Genomic DNA, 19,606 nt, shown 5'->3' with positions numbered 1-19,606 from the left:
TCAGACTGTAAGCTTTTTGGGACAGATACGGTCACTTCCTCTATGTATATATAGTGCCTGAGACAATGGGTACCTAGCCTGTCTGAGGCCTCTAGGTGCTACTATAATAATTATGATTAATAATAGACACACTGTGTGTTCTATTTGATGTCATTGTGCCTTATTGCCGTTTTTATTTGTTTGTGCTTGAGGGAAGAAGAATCCCGGAACTAACAATACCAATACCCTCAATGTAGTACTGAGATGTTTCTTCAAAGAGCTAGTAATAGGCATCCATCTTCATTTGGAAATTTATTGACACTTACCATCACCCCATCCAGCTATCATCCCAACATAAAATACAGGTCTCATCTAGAATGGTGCTCCACTCAGGAAACATTCATGGACTGCAAGAAGGCAAGGTTGGTCTTCAGTGCCTGCCTGCTGCACCAGTAAATTATTCTACAGCTGATCCTGGGACATTGTGCTAAAGGGAGTTATAAACACTGTGCCCATTAACTGAAAACTCAGGAGCTCTTATCTGTTCCTGAATTCTGCCTGTAACACTTTCCAATCTTCAGCAGCAATGCAACTAATGAAGTGACAGTTCTTAACACAGCTTCCACTGATTAGCTCCAGGGTCGGGTCTATGTTGGTGCTCATGTTGATGGTGATACTGACTGTATTTGGGAATTCTGGGGTATTAACAAACAACTCTGATATCCTTTAACTCCCAGAATATTTCACTATGTGGAAATTCTTCTCTCTTATCCCAAGACTACTTATTTTGCTTACGAGCGTTTGGTGAGGGACCTTGTCAAAGGCTTTCTGAAAGTCCAAGTACACCTATGGAACTCATTGCCAGGGGATGTTGTGGAGGGCAGATGGTCAGGGACGCAACCCCATGCTCCGGGTGTCCCTAATCCTCTGAGTTCCAGAAGCTGGGACTGGATGACTAGGGATGGATCATTCAATGATTGTCCTGTTCTGTTCATTCCCTCAGAAGCATCAGGCACTGATCACTGTCAGAGGACAGGATACTGGGTTCGATGGACCATTGGTCTGACTCAATGTGGCCATTCTTAAGTTCTTATCTACTGCAGAGAAGGCCAGAGTGTCTGTGGAATGAAGCACAATAATGTGTAATTCCAGCAGATATAAAAGGAACCTGTAATAATTTGTCACTTAAATGTTGCCACAATGGTTTCTGTTGCACAGTAAATTTGTTTTTTTTTAGAGGGTCTCTTTAGGACAAATGGATTTAGCAGGTTTGCATGGTCTATTTTTGCAGAAGAATGAGGTCATGGAGGCAGGAACTACCTTTCAATCTAATGCTGTAAATTGTCAGCTTTCGCAAAAAAAACAAGATTGTGCAAGGTCTGCACTATGAACTCACTACTCTTGCAGTTGCGTGATCCCCTCTAATCCTCTCTTTGCACTTCCAGGCTAATACAGTGCTTTTTGTCACATCCTTTTCACAGTAATATCCACTTCTATTTGGCCCTATGTTTTTTTCTTTGTTTGTTGTTTAAAATCTCTGCTATTTAGCACTTCTACTGTTGGTCACATAGATAATCAAGCATGTAAACATGTTGACTTTCTATTATTTATTAGTCAGAATGATGAGTGATCCTATTATTTAGTGCAACATATTATCTTGTCCGATATGCTGGATTCAGTTTAGCACATTTATTATCTTATGCCACTATATTTAATTAAATTCAATCAATTACTTTCTATTGCATTTAAGTTGCTACGCTGCATAGGCATTGTTTTTATTTGTTCCAGATATAATGTTAATTTCTGCATGATATACTTTTAGGTCCAGAAAATGATTCAGAATATATTCTAACCCCCCAGCTGTTTGCTTATTGTCTGCACTCATCAAAATCTGAAGTAAGGCCAATCCTATATCATTATAGTGCTTCCTTGGGAATTTCTCTTTGGCTGGAGGAGCTCAGCAAAGGAATTAGTTGCAAATAAAAGACCATGAGCTTCTGTTGCATGCAACCTATCTTTTTAGAGATGTCTGTCTTCGTCATTGCAAGCTCTCAATAGCAATGTAATGATCTTTGTCAAATGTAGATCCAGTTACTGCCAGCAACAGTAGGCATATGTCCAGGCCGAACAAAAGAGCACTTATTTTCACATCCCACTGATGATATTGCATGATTACATTTGTGCATAGCCTTAAAAATTATTATGCAGATGTTGTTCAAATAACAGAAAATACTATTACAAAGAGATGCTTTATGGAGGGAATTTAAATTTTGTGCATACGTCCCTGTTTTAATGTGTCTGTCAAATACAGGATAATAATCCTTTCCATGTTAATTCACAGACAGAAACAAGACTCTTTATTGTTTCTTGTTTACGGCTTTACATATTTTACCATTTTTTGATTTATAATCTCCTATCTCGGTAAAGCTAAGCAGCAATGCCTGATTGTTTGGTTACAGTTTTCACTGGATAAATTAACTTCTACATCATGGTTTAAGAGGTCACAAGCTGCTTAATATGAGTCCATGTCAGAAACTGTGGCGGAGGGGAGCCACTACAAGAGTGAGGAAAAGTGAAAAGGCACACAAGGAAGTGAATAATAGTGATAATTTTAGTTTCCTGTTGACTGAAAGGTTATTTTAGAAAATTTGAGTTGTACAACTTACTATAGGCTTACTGTCCTGACATAACAGGGAGAAAGTTAGGTAGCACATGTCTGAAAATATATGGTAAAAAGTAATGGAATAACAGCTGCATAGTTATATTAATGGACAATATTTCTTAATTTCCTCCTTAATTCTTTCCCACTACATATCAACTTTATACATTCCATTGGCATACCTCAAGCCCTCTCCCTCATGCTTCTGGACCTCCAGGCTCATACAGAGACACCTTGAGAACTTTTCAGGGAGCTGGCTGCAACCTTCTCCTCATACAACAGTAGAAATCTTTCTGAGGGAACATCACTGGTCTCCACACCAGTTGACCAACACCAGGTTGACACCCCAGGTCACCAAATAGCTCTTTTCTACAGTTGAACTTTTTTGGAATTAAATACATAGGGTTCCCTACCATCACCACCACTGGTTCAAAGTGCCCCAGGGAGATTATTTGGGATATACTCCTGGTTACTTGTGGCTAGCAGGTACAGGATATCTCCCGCTCTACTCATTAGTAATCACTATTCGAGCGGTGTGAATAATTTGACTGGAATTTCAACTCCCATAAAATGAGGGTAGGTTTGTGTGTTCTAGATCTCTCCAGGAATAATAAACCCAGTTCCATAAACATTTAGGTAACAGGCTTGATAACATTTGCAGAACCATAGATCCACACCCTCCAACCACATATCAGTAAACAGAGCAACTCAACCAACCTCCTCTATTCATTACAGCCAGTGTCCATAAGTGCCCTTCTCTCATTAAGCCAACCATCAGCTTCCTCCGTCACTGCATTACTGGACTCACTCAGACAGTAACACCACAGCCATGTCCCTCCACTTAGGACCAGGGACCCCACTCTAACCTAAGTATTGTTGTCCTGGGAGTGGAAGGTGGCTAGTATATGGGGTCCTCTCCCTGAAGTCTCCACTCCCTATCTTGTCTCTTGGGGGCTATGAGGTAGGGCAAATCCCTGTCCAAGAAAGAACAAAATCATTTCTTGCCACTTTGCTTAGAGTTTTGAATTCTAAATCTGAAGCTTCAAGAGAAACTCCTCTCCCCTCTTCTGGAACCCTCTACCCATCAGTTGTGCTGCTACTCCTAAATCTCATTCCTCCTCCACTCAGTTTTACCAGGAAATGGCTCTTTGTTAAAGCTTGCGGTGATCTTAGAAGATTCCCGAGTACTAGTCACTGCTAGTCTTGCACATTTTAAAAGAAAGTTTGAGAATTGCCTGGGGAGGCAGCAGTTTTTTCATTGTCTTTCTGCTAATCAGGAGGTAGCTGCTAGTTACCTCATCTCTCCATGAGACTTCTACCTCTCACATCCTCCAACTTCTTCCTATTTGAAAAAGTAAATCTCACTTTTTATTACCACCATTCTCAGCTCCAGTGCTCTGGCTGAAGAAAGGGGGACAAGGGGTGTCACATGCCACTGTGTTGTTCATACTTCCCTCATTGTACTCACAAAAATATATATTCTAAAACTTCAGTGTTCCAGTATGTTGGGTTTTTGTAACTAAGAGCCCAAATATGACACAATCGAGTCATTTCAAAGCATATTTTTTAAAAATGTCTTTAATGACTATTCATCTTTCAATGTACAGCACAATATGATTTTCTTTCATAGTGGGCATTGAAGTTGACAATGAAGAAGGCAGTGCAGCTGAGAGCGAAGATGATGACAGCAAAATAGGTAATCAGTGATGGACAATTTCAATTCTCCATTCAGACAGTTTCTTGTTGGAGTGCATGACATGAAATGTGGAGGCTTAATCCAGTTCCTGTTCGGCCGGTCTCCACTTAACAAAATGACTGTTTTTAGCGAAGAGACTCGGGCTGGATTTAAACTAGTCATCTGAAGTGAAGAGCTCTATAGCTTATTACTATTCTTTTGAGACATCCTGATCCCATAGTTCATGAATTACTGTAATCATGTTTTGACTGTAGTGCACTCTGAATTTCATGTTTAAACTAATATCTTTGGAAAATAACTCCAGTGGTTGGAAAGCAGCAGGGAAGTCTATCAGCTAGGGTGATAATATAATATCATTGGTATCTTAATCTGTCAGGGGTATAGGAGTGTTATGAGCTCTAATGATAGAATCATAGAAATGTAGGGCTGGAAGGACTTTGAGAGGTTATCCAGTCCATCCCTGGCACCAAAGCAGGACCAAGTATACCTAGGACTTCCTTGACAAGTGTTTGTCTAACCTTTTCTTAAAAATCTCAGTAACAGTGATTCCAAAATTTCCCTGGAAGACTATTCTGGAATAGCCTTCCAGGGAAATTTCGGAATCACTGTCATAGCTTAATTGTCCTTATAGTTAGAAAGTTTTTCCTAATATCTAACTTAAATCTTCCTTGTTGCAGATTACTTCTTCAGTGGACATGGAGAAAATTGATCAATGTCCCCTTTATAACAGCCCTTAACATATCTAAAGATTTATCAGATCCTGTGCTGGGGAACAGGGAGTTCAGGTCTGCTCCCAGCAGCATCGTCTGCTGGTAGTACTCTGGGATATGTCTCACAAAGTGAGAGTCAGTGGCCACTTTGCCCTGCAGTGAGAGTCAATGGCCATGTCACCCAGTGGCGAGAGTCAATGGCTGGAGTTAGGGAAACCTGGGACCTCCCTGCTCCACCGGGTTCCAACCCAGGGTCCAATGAAGCAGTAATTAAAAAATGTGTGACCTAAGGGGCAGGGGCCCCTATATCTTCCTACCCTAGCTTCTGTTCCTCTGTTGGTGTCACTGGTTGCCTGGGGGTCCCTTCTGAAGCTCTCACTGTCCATGCTCCAAAGGGTCTTCTTCTCTCAGCCGTGACTTGTTGTTGCCAATCTCCGCAATTGATAGGTCTGTGGTGGCTTGGCGTTGAGGACTGGGCCTGGCCACCTAGGGCCTCAGTGGCTTCTTGGCAGGAGCCTGCAACTGTCCACTCAGACTGAACTAAACTGTTCCCTTCTGAGCTTAGCCCCTGCTGTGAGCATGCCCAGCAGGGGCAGCTGGGCAGGGCTTTATGGCCCCAGAGCTACTCCTTAATCCTTACTTCACCAGTGTAGGTTTGTACATCCCAACACATCCACCCCCTCCCCCATAGTTTTCTTAAGACTAAATATGCCCAGTTTTTTTAAAGTTTCATCATAGGTCAGGTTTCTAAACTGTTTATCATTTTGTTAGGTCATGTGCAGCTATAGTATATCATATTGATAACATAAATTCTGTACATGTGTGTGCGAGAGAGAGAATTGTTGGTGTTGATACATAATATTAACTTTTTGTTTTTGCGTGTCCCCCCACCATCCCCCATCATGATTGTGAAGATGAAGAAGAATCTGAAAAAGAGAAGAAAGTAACTGCCAAAACCAGAAGAGGAAATGCCAGAGGGAGAGCCAGAAAGGATTCGGAGGAGGAAGAGGAGACAAGGACAGCTGGGCAACACAGACAGAGAAACAGGAGAGCACAGAGGAAACAGGCTGGGAATGAGGACAGTGATTCTGATGGGGAATCCTGCAAAAACAAGAAGAACAGGGAAAATCAGATATCCAAACAGCAGGAGCCCAATGAGGATGGAGAAGAAGACAATAAAGGGGGCAGAAAAGGAAGAGGCAAAAATGAGACCAAACAGGGAAAAAAACCTGATGAGAAAGGGAAAAAGGAGAAGGACAACAAGAAAAAGGATAAAAAGAAGAACGGTTCCTCAAGGTAATTATTTATGTAATCTGAAACCTATCTGAACTTATGGCTATAGTTAGGAAGTACCCACAGCCAGCACAACTCCCTTAGCTATAAGAGCCAGTTTTTCAGAAAAGATCAAGGCCAGAGTTTCAGGGACTCAGGACCCACAATTGAGGCCAGATTTTCAAAAGAGCTCAGTTCCCACAGCTCCCATTGTGACACTTATGGCCAGATTTCCAAGAGCCCATGCCAGGTATGCTGAGATATTTTGCAAACCTGTCTACTTATTTAGGTGTGTCAAGGTTCCTCCCCCACTCTGAACTCTAGGGTACAGATGTGGGGACCTGCATGAAAAACCTCCTAAGCTTATCTTTACCAGCTTAGGTCAAAACTTCCCCAAGGTAACAAATATTACCCCCGTTATCCTTGGAATGGCCGCTACCACCACCAAACTAATACTGGTTACTGGGGAAGAGCTGTTTGGACGCGTCCTTCCCCCCAAAATACTTCCCAAAACCTTGCACCCCACTTCCTGGACAAGGTTTGGTAAAAAGCCTCACCAATTTGCCTAGGTGACTACAGACCCAGACCCTTGGATCTTAAGAACAATGAAAAGCATTCAGTGTTTTACAAGAAGACTTTTAATAAAAAATAGAAGTAAATAGAAATAAAGAAATCCCCCCTGTAAAATCAGGATGGTAGATATCTTACAGGGTAATTAGATTCAAAAACATAGAGAACCCCTCTAGGCAAAACCTTAAGTTACAAAAAAGATACACAGACAGAAATAGTTATTCTATTCAGCACAATTCTTTTCTCAGCCATTTAAAGAAATCATAATCTAACACATACCTAGCTAGATTACTTACTAAAAGTTCTAAGACTCCATTCCTGTTCTGTCCCCGGCCAAGACGACTACAGACAGACACACAAACCCTTTGTTTCTCTCCCTCCTCCCAGCTTTTGAAAGTATCTTGTCTCCTCATTGGTCATTTTGGTCAGGTGCCAGCGAGGTTACCTTTAGCTTCTTAACCCTTTACAGGTGAGAGGAGCTTTCCCCTGGCCAGGAGGGATTTCAAAGGGGTTTACCCTTCCCTTTATATTTATGACACGCCCCCCAAATCTCAGCTAGGGTGAAACACTGGCTGGGATTTCTTCCTGGAGCTCTAGGAAAACAGAGTTAATAAGACACATGCATCTCTAAATATACTACCAAGTACATAAAGACTAACAATATTTTCCACATCTCAAGGACGATTTTAACCAGTTGATTCTGGGAAACTTTCACGGGAGAGTGCATCAGCCACTTTGTTAGAAGCTCCTGAGATGTGTTGGATGTCGAAATCAAAATCTTGGAGAGCTAAACTCCACCGAAGAAGTTTTCTGTTAGTTTCTTTGACGGTGTGAAGCCACTTTAGTGCAGCATGGTCGGTTTGCAGGTGGAAACGCCGTCCCCAAACATATAGGCGTAGCTTTTCCAGAGCGTAGACAATGGCATAACATTCTTTTTCAGTGACTGACCAGTTGCTTTCCCTCTCAGACAGTTTTTTGCTGAGAAACACTACAGGGTGGAATTCTTGATCAGGTCCTTTCTGCATTAAAACTGCTCCCACACCACGCTCGGATGCATCTGTGGTTACTAGGAACGGTTTGTCAAAGTCTGGGGCCCTTAGTATAGGGTCAGACATGAGTGTCGCTTTAAGCTTGTTAAAGGCCTTCTGACACTTTCCGGTCCACTGAACAGCATTTGGCTGTTTCTTTTTGGTTAGGTCTGTCAGTGGGGCAGCGATTTGGCTGTAGTGCGGTACAAATCGTCTGTAATAACCGGCCAAGCCTAAGAAGGATTGAACCTGTTTCTTTGACTTTGGGACAGGCCACTTTTGGATAGCATCCACTTTGGCCTGTAGGGGGCTGATAGTTCCTTGACCCACCTGGTGTCCAAGGTAAGTCACTCTGTTTAGGCCTATTTGACACTTCTTAGCCTTAACAGTTAGTCCTGCCTCCCTTATGCGCTCAAGGACTTTTTGTAGATGTTCCAGGTGGTCTGCCCAGGAATCCGAAAATATGGCCACATCGTCAAGGTAGGCGACTGCATATTCTCCTAATCCCGCTAGGAGACCATCTACAAGTCTTTGGAAAGTGGCGGGTGCATTTCGCAGCCCGAAAGGGAGTACATTAAATTCATACAGCCCGAGATGTGTGATGAAGGCTGACCTTTCCTTGGCAGATTCATCTAGCGGTACCTGCCAGTACCCCTTGGTTAAGTCCAAGGTAGAGATGAACTGGGCCCTTCCCAGTTTCTCTAATAGTTCATCTGTGCGTGGCATGGGATAGTTGTCTGGGCGAGTTACAGCATTTAGCTTACGGTAGTCCACGCAAAAACGTATTTCCCCATCTGGTTTGGGAACTAGAACCACTGGAGATGCCCATGCACTTTCAGAGGGGCGGATTACACCCATCTGTAACATATCCTGGATCTCCCGTTCTATAGCAGTTTTAGCTTGAGGAGACACCCGGTAAGGTTGGACCCTAATTGGGTGAGCATTACCTGTGTCAATGGAGTGGTATGCCCGTCCAGTCAGTCCTGGGGTGGCTGAGAACGTTGGCGCGTAGCTAGTGCACAGCTCCTGGATCTGCTGTCGCTGCATACGCCCAAGGGTCATGGAGAGGTTCACCTCTTCCACACCACCAGCACATTTCCCTTCGTAATAGACACCTTCAGGCCACTCAGCGTCGTCTCCTCCCTGGGCTGTAAACTGACAAACCTTTAATTCTCTGGAATAAAAGGGCTTTAGAGAATTAATATGATACACCTTAGGCTTTCGGTTGGAGGTGGGGAATGCTATGAGATAATTAACAGCTCCCAGGCGCTCCTGGACCACGAATGGCCCTTCCCACGATGCTTCCATTTTATGGGCCTGGAGCGCCTTTAAGACCATGACCTGGTCTCCTACTTTGAAGGAACGCTCTCTGGCATGTTTATCGTACCAGGCTTTTTGCTCTTTTTGAGCATCCTGTAAGTTTTCTCTAGCAAGGGCTAAAGAGGTTCGGAGGGTGTTTTGTAGGTTGGTTACAAAGTCCAGAATGTTAGTTCCTGGAGAAGGTGTAAATCCCTCCCATTGCTGCTTCACCAACTGCAATGGCCCCTTAACCTCACGGCCATATACAAGTTCAAATGGGGAAAACCCTAAACTGGGATGTGGTACAGCTCTGTAGGCAAAGAGCAACTGCTGCAATACTAGGTCCCAATCATTGGAGTGCTCATTTACGAATTTACGTATCATGGCCCCCAAAGTTCCATTAAACTTCTCCACCATGCCATTTGTTTGATGATGGTAAGGAGTGGCAACCAAGTGATTTACCCCATGAGCTTCCCAAAGGTTTTTCATAGTTCCTGCCAGGAAATTAGTCCCTGCATCTGTGAGGATGTCGGAGGGCCAACCTACCCTGGCAAAAACGTCTGCTAGTGCCTGGCACACACTTTTAGCCCTGGTGTTGCTTAGAGCTACTGCTTCCGGCCATCGGGTGGCAAAATCCATGAAAGTCAGTATGTACTGCTTTCCTCTGGGTGTCTTTTTCGGAAAAGGACCCAGAATATCCACAGCTACTCGCTGAAATGGAACTTCAATGATGGGGAGTGGCTGGAGAGGAGCTTTGACCTGGTCTTGGGGTTTTCCCACTCTTTGGCACACCTCACAAGACTGGACATAGGTAGAAACATCCTTGCCCATTCCCTCCCAGTGGAATGACCCCCCCAAACGGTCTTTGGTCCTGTTCACCCCAGCATGGCCACTAGGGTGATCATGGGCTAAGCTCAAGAGCTTGGCCCGGTATTTAGTTGGAACTACCAACTGTCTCTGAGGATGCCAGTCTTCCTGGTGTCCCCCAGAAAGAGTTTCCTTGTATAAAAGTCCTCTTTCTACAACAAACCTGGATCGATTAGAAGAGCTGAGAGGCGGTGGGTTGCTCTGTGCCGCCGTCCAAGCTCTCTGGAGGCTTTCATCTGCTTCCTGTTCAGTCTGGAACTGTTCTCTTGATGCTGGAGACATCAGTTCCTCATGGGATTGTGGACCTAGGCTTGGTCCCTCTGGAAGCGATATAGGGGATGGAGCTGTTTCTGTTGACTGTGAACCGCTCTCCGCTGGTGCACTATGTTGGGATTCAGGCTCCGGCTGAGCCTCTTGTGTAGGGTTATCGGCTGCTGCCAGTTCAGGTTCGGTGGGGCCCTCTGGTGTTGAGGTTGCAAGTACTGGATTCAGTGCTGACACGGGGTCTGGTGTTGGTTGTTTGGCTGGTTCCGGTTCTGGGACTGGTTCCGTCTGGGTCTCTGGGACTGGATCCACTACTGCTGTTGCAGACATTGGCCTGGGGTCCAGGTCCATCACCTCTGACTGGGTCCTGATAGAAGTTTCCGGAACAGAGCTAGGCCTCACGGCTTGTTTAGCCTGGTTGCGGGTGACCATTCCCACCCTCTTGGCCTGCTTCACATGATTGGCCAAGTCTTCCCCCAACAGCATGGGGATGGGATAATCATCATAGACTGCAAAAGTCCACATTCCTGACCAGCCCTTGTACTGGACAGGCAACTTGGCTGTAGGCAAATTGAAAGAGTTGGACTTGAAGGGTTGAATCGTCACTTGGATCTCTGGGTTGATTAAATTGGGGTCCACTAAGGAAGCATGGATAGCTGACACTTGTGCTCCGGTGTCCCTCCACGCGGTGACCTTCTTCCCACCCACACTCACAGTTTCCCTCCGCTCCAAGGGTATCTGGGAGGTATCTGGGCCTGTGGACCTCTGGTGTGATTCCGGTGCAATGAACTGTAACCTGTTGGGGTTCTTGGGGCAGTTGGCCTTTACATGCCCCAGCTCGTTACATTTAAAACATCGTCCAGCTGACGGGTCACTGGGGCGAGGAGGGTTGCTGGAGAACGGGGTGGTGGGACGATAAGGGGTCTGGAGGGTTCTTTGGGAGGTAGGTGGGGCTTTGGGCGGCCCCCGGTAATAGGGTGTGATCTGGGGTGGTCCCTTCTGGTCTCCGCTCCAACTGCGACCAGTTTTCTTCTTCTCTGCCACCTCCACCCATCTGGCTCCAATCTCTCCTGCCTCAATTACAGTTTTGGGTTTCCCATCTAGGATGTATCTTTCTATTTCCTCAGGAACACCCTCTAAGAATTGTTCCATTTGCATTAGGAAGGGCAAATTTACTGGAGATTCAACACTTGCTCCTGATATCCAGGCATCCCAATGTTTTACAATGTGGTAGGCATGTCGGGTAAATGACATGTCTGGTTTCCACCTTAGGGCTCTGAACCTCCGACGAGACTGCTCGGGTGTTATCCCCATTCTGACTCTCGCCTTGGATTTAAACAGTTCATACTTGTTCATGTGTTCTTTAGGCATTTCAGCTGCCACCTCAGCTAAGGGTCCACTGAGCTGCGGCCTCAGCTCTACCATGTATTGGTCAGTAGAGATGTTGTACCCAAGGCAGGCCCTTTCGAAGTTTTCTAAGAAGGCCTCAGTATCATCACCTGCCTTGTAGGTGGGGAACTTTCTGGGATGGGAAGTGGTACCTGGAGAAGGATTGCTAGGGTTTGTTGGTATATTCTGCTGGGCCTTTATCCTCTCCATCTCCTCCACATGCTTCCTTGCCTCCATTTCCCTCTTGTGGGCAGCCTCCTGTACCTCCTTCTCCAGCCGCATGAGTTCTATCTGTCTTTCATGTTCCCTTTGTTTTTCCTCAGCCTGAAATTTGGCTAATTCCAGCTGTAGTCGAGCTGAGGATTTGGCCATTCTAACCTCTCTGTTTTTAACTAACTTTACACCCGAGGTTTAGAAATAAACAAACAAAACTTGGCTGTAAACTTTTGCTGTGCTGGAATAGAGTACCTATTCTCTGATAGTGATTGTCAGCCTACAGAAAAAGACAATTCCCTTGTCTCTGCTCTGGGCCCAAATTAAAGCAAAAAACCTCCAACTATATGGAAACCCGCTTACCCAGCCCAAAGAAAAAAAAAATTTCTTTTCAAACCTGTGCTCCTTGTAAAACAAAAAAAAATCAAAATCCTAAAAAAAAACCCTGCCACTTTTGTCTCCAGGCAAATGGGTAGAGCACACACCCCCTATTTACTTTTAGGAAGAAAAGAAAAAAAAAACCTCTGGGTTGGAAGACTGTGAATTTCCCTGCAGAAGTTAAGTACCCTGCCTCCAGGCAAAAAAAACCTGCAATTCACAAGATAATCCCCTTTTGTCTCTGCTTGGCCACAAAGCAGAGAGAAACCAAGCTGCTTTCAGTTTCAAAGCTGCTTTCTGGACTTCCTAAAAATTCCTTTTTAAAATCTGTATTTCTAGTTCAAAAAATCTCAACTGGATCTCAAAATGATTTCAGGTTAATCCCACCACTGTGCCACCATGTCAAGGTTCCTCCCCCACTCTGAACTCTAGGGTACAGATGTGGGGACCTGCATGAAAAACCTCCTAAGCTTATCTTTACCAGCTTAGGTCAAAACTTCCCCAAGGTAACAAATATTACCCCCGTTATCCTTGGAATGGCCGCTACCACCACCAAACTAATACTGGTTACTGGGGAAGAGCTGTTTGGACGCGTCCTTCCCCCCAAAATACTTCCCAAAACCTTGCACCCCACTTCCTGGACAAGGTTTGGTAAAAAGCCTCACCAATTTGCCTAGGTGACTACAGACCCAGACCCTTGGATCTTAAGAACAATGAAAAGCATTCAGTGTTTTACAAGAAGACTTTTAATAAAAAATAGAAGTAAATAGAAATAAAGAAATCCCCCCTGTAAAATCAGGATGGTAGATATCTTACAGGGTAATTAGATTCAAAAACATAGAGAACCCCTCTAGGCAAAACCTTAAGTTACAAAAAAGATACACAGACAGAAATAGTTATTCTATTCAGCACAATTCTTTTCTCAGCCATTTAAAGAAATCATAATCTAACACATACCTAGCTAGATTACTTACTAAAAGTTCTAAGACTCCATTCCTGTTCTGTCCCCGGCCAAGACGACTACAGACAGACACACAAACCCTTTGTTTCTCTCCCTCCTCCCAGCTTTTGAAAGTATCTTGTCTCCTCATTGGTCATTTTGGTCAGGTGCCAGCGAGGTTACCTTTAGCTTCTTAACCCTTTACAGGTGAGAGGAGCTTTCCCCTGGCCAGGAGGGATTTCAAAGGGGTTTACCCTTCCCTTTATATTTATGACAAGGTGCCTAAATGGAATCTGAAGTCTTTTGAAAATTGAGCACCCAGTGTGGGTGCTGAGGCCTTCCGAAAATTCCAACCTTTGTGTTTTTCTGCTAGCAGCCTTGATGCTCTCATTCTTCCACCTTCTCTTTCCACCACCTCATGCTTTGTGCTTTTGAATCACATTCTTTGAAAGGAACCACCTGCTGGGAAGAGAGCATCATGAAGCACATGGAGATAGATACATTTACATAGCTGGGAGAGATATTCCACTTCCCTCATTTTTACATTCACTATGGGTGTCGGTGCCCCCAGAGACACCTCAGAAGAACACAGCAGGAATCATCAAAGGAAAGGAACCCATAATGTGAGACGTGTTGTCCCGACTCTCATATTAATTTCTCCCCAAACACATTTCAATACAATTCTACTCCATTTCCCCCACCTTTTAGCATTCCTAGAACTTGTCTTTGTTCCAGCTCTTCACTATGAAATCCATTATAGCATTATCCTTCCTTTATGTGGTTTCCTGCACTCAAGTATATTTTACTAAAATGATATTCCTGACTGTGCCAATTGATATTCTTTCACTTGTTGTTGTTGTTGTCTTCTGTTGTGAACATTAAATAGTTATGTAGTAAAAAAAAGACCCATAGAAAAATGTAAAATTGAATGAAAACAGAACTTTTTGGACTGGATGATAAATTTCAGTAGAGGAGGATATATTCATTTAGGCTAATTAATTAGAAACATTATACAGGCTAGGACATTGCTCATGGGGATAGCAAGGATAACATTTGAGGAATAACTAAAGATAGTTATCTATTCCTGGAAGGACATCAAGAACATTGTCTCCTTAGACAGTAAGTGGGACAACTAACAAGATCACTTTTCCAACAAGCTATTGTAAATAAGGTATGAGCTCTGGGACACCAAGAGTAGAGGGACTGTCGCTTCTGATAGCAGAAGCTTATGAGGTATGTCACAAAATGGCATCTTAAAGATTTTTAAAAAGTAATTGTAAGAAAGTTGAAATGAGTTGAAGAAAGTTTTTTAAATCGCATATTGTTCCGATAATTCCTTACAACAACAACAAAGGGTGTTTAAAGGGTATTTATTTTGACAGGCGAGCACAAATAATGTATGAACAAAGAATGATGTGCTGATGATCAGTTTGGCTGATTTAATTCAGATAGAGCATTTGCACACCTTGGGGGAGGAGGAGAGGGTGGAAAGTATGAGCTCTTTAGTATGTCCATGTGGATTCATCACAACAAAAGCTATCTATGGCAGTGGTCCCCAAACTGTGGGGCATGCCCCCCCCCAGGGGCAAGCGGAAGAACATCTGGGGGGAGGCATGGTGGGACCTGGGCCAGCTCCCATGGTGGGAGGGGAGGGAACGGCACCCAATCCTGCTCTGCCCCCAGCCCAGCTCTGCTTCAGCCCTGCCCCTGGTAGCAGCTCTGGCCCCGGCTTCGGCCATCAGCTCCTGGCCCTGCTCCCGGCCATGGCTCTGCTCCTTGCCGCAGCCCCAGCTGCAGCCCTGCTCCTGGCCTTGGTTCCAGACTGTGGCTCCCGGAGGGGGCGCAGACCAGGTAAGGTGTGTGTTTGACCAAAAAAGTTTGGGGACCACTGACCTACTGATTTAAAAGTGATGCACTGCTTCTGGCTTTTCAGGCAGAGCAGATAAGCATGCTGAAAGAAAATAAGATGAAAAAAATAAACAAGGAAAAGAAAAGCATAATGAGGAACCTTGGAGCATTCACTGCTAACTTTTTGCCATGTTGTGCAATTATTTGTTTTTCCTGTCCATATTCTGTCCATGAGAGAACTCTACCTCTCACCTTAAGATTACTTAGATTCCTTAGCAGCCTCCTGTGAAGGACCTTGTCAAGGTCTTTTTGAAAGCTCTGAAAGCCTTTCATCTGAGCTTGTTCATTATTATAGGGCCAGATTGTGATACTCCTATACTGAATAGCACTTTATGAGTAGTCCCACTGATTTCACATAAGCAGCATTTACACTGGTTGTAAATAAAGATAGAAGAATTCAGTTCTCTTGGTTCAAAAAGCAGAGACCTTACACTTGAGCTAAAGGAAAACTGTCAGAATTTTTTACCCAAATTATTATTTTTTTAAATGCAATTTAATTGAAATCAAACTGTTTCACAAAAGTTTGATTTCAATAAAATTTTTGATTTTATTGATGAAAACATTCTAAATAGAAGAGATGAAAAAATTTGGTTGGCTTTATTTTGAATTTTGTTTAAAAAATAAATTTTTGCTTTTGAAGAAATATATATATATATTACCAGCGCTAGGTCTGACATTAAATCATATAAGGAACAGTGGGACAAATAAAAGCTCTAATATATATTTTATTCTGCCTTGTTTGCAGTGTCTCGTTCATTTTGTACAGCATCCTTTCCTTACTGGCTCCACAGTATCACAATTTATTTTTCATACTCCCCCACACATTCCTCTCAGAACTAGCTACAACAAACACAGAGATTCCCCTGTGTCAAAGGGAACCCTCCTCAGCTGCCTTGGTCAGAAAGGTTTCTGGCTGCTTTGTGCTGCCTTGGCTGGAACGGGGCAAAGGATTTAACCCCTTTATCATAAATAGCATAATATTCAATTCCCTGTCAGTCCTTCTGATTTTTGTTTTTAAAAGAGTACTCCCTTGCATTAGGATTCAAGTGCTTCACGATGATATCCATGAGACATCTGACTTTTGATTTTCAGTACATTGGCCTAGGTCTTTCTATAGTGCTCATCTCAACACCAAATAATAAATATATCTGACTGGCTTTCAGCAAGGCTCTTTCTTTCTGTAGAGGTTTGTTTTCAGCAGTGGGATTTTTTTATGATACATTCTTGCTGAAATTTTATGGATGATGAGTTCAAGTTCTTTAACGTTCAGCTCTCTTTAGTATGTAGCATTTGATTCTTTAGTAACTGAGAATTTGGTAATTGTAGGATCCTGTTTTTCTTTTTTTCTGACTCAGTCTAATGTGTCTCATACAGTCATCTCAAATGCTGTTTTTATATCCTTCTCACATAGCATTTGTTACCAAAGCTAGAGCTTGGTGAAGAGTGAAAAAAATATCTGTTTTGATGTTTTCTAAAAAGAATTTCACTTTGACTGTGCTGGTGTAACTTTTTATTAGCTTTTAATGATCATTCATGCTGGGAAATGTTTTGGTGCAAGTATTAATAGAAGGAACATTTTAGGTCAATAACTGAGGTCTGGTTATTCACACAATTCATTGCATTAGCAAATGGAATTTGTTTTGAAAGGAATTCGAAGAAGTTTATAAATCCTTGGTTATCCAGTCAGGGAACAGAAACCACATTACGTGACTTAATCACACAGCTCAAATATCAGATCATGCATATCAAGCATTCAACGATGTAATGGCAGCAAGCAATTTGCAAACAGTCCATAGGCTAAACTTAGCATGAACAAACCATTCCTAAAACTAATTCAAATAACAATCAATTTCCTAAAGGCATCAGTCCATTCACAGAACATTCAGAACAGGAAAAAGAGCTAAATCCACTGGATAATTTCTTTGTAAATTCCTTTAGTTGCCATCCTCAGCACTGATTTGAATTGAGTTCAATGATTTTTAAGCATTTTCCCCCATGCCGCTGCTGCAAAAAATGGTTTCTGTCATACTGATGGTTATCTGTTTGTAGTCATATCTGGGAGAGCAGTAGGTAGTTATTGTCACAGTTCAGGGCAATTGCACCTGTATTTCCCTCTTATGATCCTTCAAGGGCACCACTCTAGGTCCCCAGCTCCTCAGCAGTCACCTCTATGGGGCAGAAACCAATGTCTCTCTCCCCCTCTTGACCAGGGTTTTTCCAGGCTGCACAGTTTCCCGCCTTCACTGTGATATCCGCAGCAAGCCAGACTGCCTAAACAGGCCAGCACCTGTACTTTACTTTCTCTTCAAAGGCTCTGGGCACCTGTAACTGCCTGCAGTTATATGTTAATATATAGGTTTTTATAAGCACACATATTTACTCTTAAGGTGAAAACATTACAGAGAAAAAATATTAAAAACAATTAAAAAAATTACACGTGCCAATAGCTTACCCCCCAGAGATCACCCCCCCACACACACTGCAACAAGAACTCTGATAGGAGGCACCCCTTCCGACTCTTCTAGAAGGATTGGGCCATCCTTGGATAGAAGGTTAAGTCCGTTGGATCAGAAAGAGTATGTTTAAGCTCAGGCTATTTATCCAAAAGTCCCATCTTTGTCTGTTGGTCTCTGGAGAATCTAGTTTGAACTAGTATATGCAAGCCATCCCAGGAGGTGGTATCTCCCTGCAGGGGGAGTTACAGCCTGGCTGATTTGCCTTAATCACCACCCAATGTTTTTTGTTCCTGGTGGATTTGTGGTAGCCCTTCCTCATGGAGTGGAGCATAATCATACTATCAACTATGCAGTTAAAACAATGGACCCCAAAGATGGGGTACAATATTTGTCATATCTCCCCCATAGAAAAGATACATACAATCCTGGCCCATAATAATACATAAGCTTAATACCAAAAGGTCTTTCAATGATACTTCATGAAATTGCCATATCTGTCACAACTATCTTTAGCCATGTTATCCACTCAGGTAGTGGAGGGAATATTACTCAACACAGTCCCATATCCAGAACATTCTGAGCTACCCACTAACAGCATGGTATCGGCTTAGCTTTACTGTGGTAGTGTATCTGGATTTATATATAACTGGAGATAATTGCAATGATGTTTGTATTTTCATTGGGTTTAGGCTAGGGTTTAAATTTAAGTTTGATTCAGAGCCAGGTTAGGGGTTTGACAGTGCTAAAATTTCATGACATTTTGACCCTAAATAGCAGAAGTCACGTGAAATTAGCTGATCTTGTGAGAGTTCTGAGATATGTAAATTTGCAAAATCAATTTCTCATGCAAAATTTCCATACTCTTATGTGAACTGATGGTGTCACAAGATTTCGGCCACATATAAATTGGACCCAGAAAATAAGTCCCTTTGCAACCAAAGCTGTAGGGTGGAGCTGAAATTCAGAGATTAGAACACAGCACTCCCTCCCCACAAATTTGAAGTGGTTCAGATCCAAGATTCTGGTTTTGGCCTCTCTCTGTATAAAACATGCATAATTTATAAAGCCATAGGCTCTGCCTTTCTGTATTAATAAAAAGACGGATGATGGTCATTATTGCAATTTAAAGATCAGATTATGATTAGCCCTGTTGAAGTGTCGGGAAAGAGAGAGTGAGGGTATGGCTCTTCCTACTCCAAACTAGCCAACAGAGATGAGCCTTCACAGGTGGGGAATGGCTCTCTCAAAAACTGTGGTTTGCAAAAACACCTCCCTCCCATCGGTTGAAACACTCTTCTAAAAAGAACCTATACAATGTTCCGAGTTGGGTTTCCTTACATGAACCTTTGCATCTAACAGATTGGATTACCCTTGAGGAGCAGATCTCTTGCTCTCTAAAGGCCTGATCCACAGCCCATTGAAGTCAATGGAAAAATTCCCACCCACTTCAATGGTCTTTGGATCAGGTCCTACATCTCTGTCTCTGTCATAGTCCAGCTCAGTTTCAGTACTTCAAGCTCCAAATACTTCATTTCAGGTCAGGGTTACAGAAATTCAAGTTCAGAGTTACAGCTGCAAGACAGACCTAGAGGATCAAGTTAAGGAGTTAGCACCGAACATCTGCTTCAGTGAAACCTTCTATTACCCTCACGTTTTTAAACTTACTGTATTTATCCCTCCACTTTTGTTTGAAGCTCTGACTCCGACTCTGAAGAGGAGCCAATTACGGAGGAGGAATTGGCCAAGCTGAAGGAAGAGGTAGAAGAGAAAAAGAAACTAATTGCCACTTTACGAAACAAACCATGGCAGATGAAAAAGAAACTAGACGTCCTGAAGTATGGTCTGATTCATAATGAATAACGCTGTCACTGTGGTGTTTGTACTGTATACTCTCTTCTTGCTGTTTTTCTCAATTTTCTCTTTATTTCTATATCTGTTGAACTTCAAGCAGCCCCAGAGATTAGGCTCTTTTTTATTT

The 19,606-nt window shown here is 43.0% G+C and overlaps 1 protein-coding gene across 1 annotated transcript in view; it reads left to right on the top strand.

Annotated features, from left to right (window-relative positions):
- Positions 1-19,606, top strand: part of TMC1 (transmembrane channel like 1) — a gene marked incomplete at both ends in the record, with an annotated part of 96,916 nt that overhangs the window by 15,380 nt on the left and 61,930 nt on the right. The window contains 3 exons of the mRNA XM_084628140.1: positions 4,269-4,334; positions 5,959-6,340; positions 19,323-19,463. Of these exons, the coding sequence (XP_084484266.1) occupies positions 4,269-4,334; positions 5,959-6,340; positions 19,323-19,463 (589 nt within the window). The remainder of the gene's footprint in view (positions 1-4,268; positions 4,335-5,958; positions 6,341-19,322; positions 19,464-19,606) is intronic.

Source organism: Lepidochelys olivacea (assembly GCF_965140295.1).
Source record: "Lepidochelys olivacea isolate rLepOli2 genome assembly, chromosome: 5".
Classification (NCBI taxonomy): Eukaryota; Metazoa; Chordata; order Testudines; family Cheloniidae; genus Lepidochelys; species Lepidochelys olivacea.
Note: the sequence above shows the minus strand (reverse complement) of the source record. Positions and strands in the feature narration are given on the sequence as shown.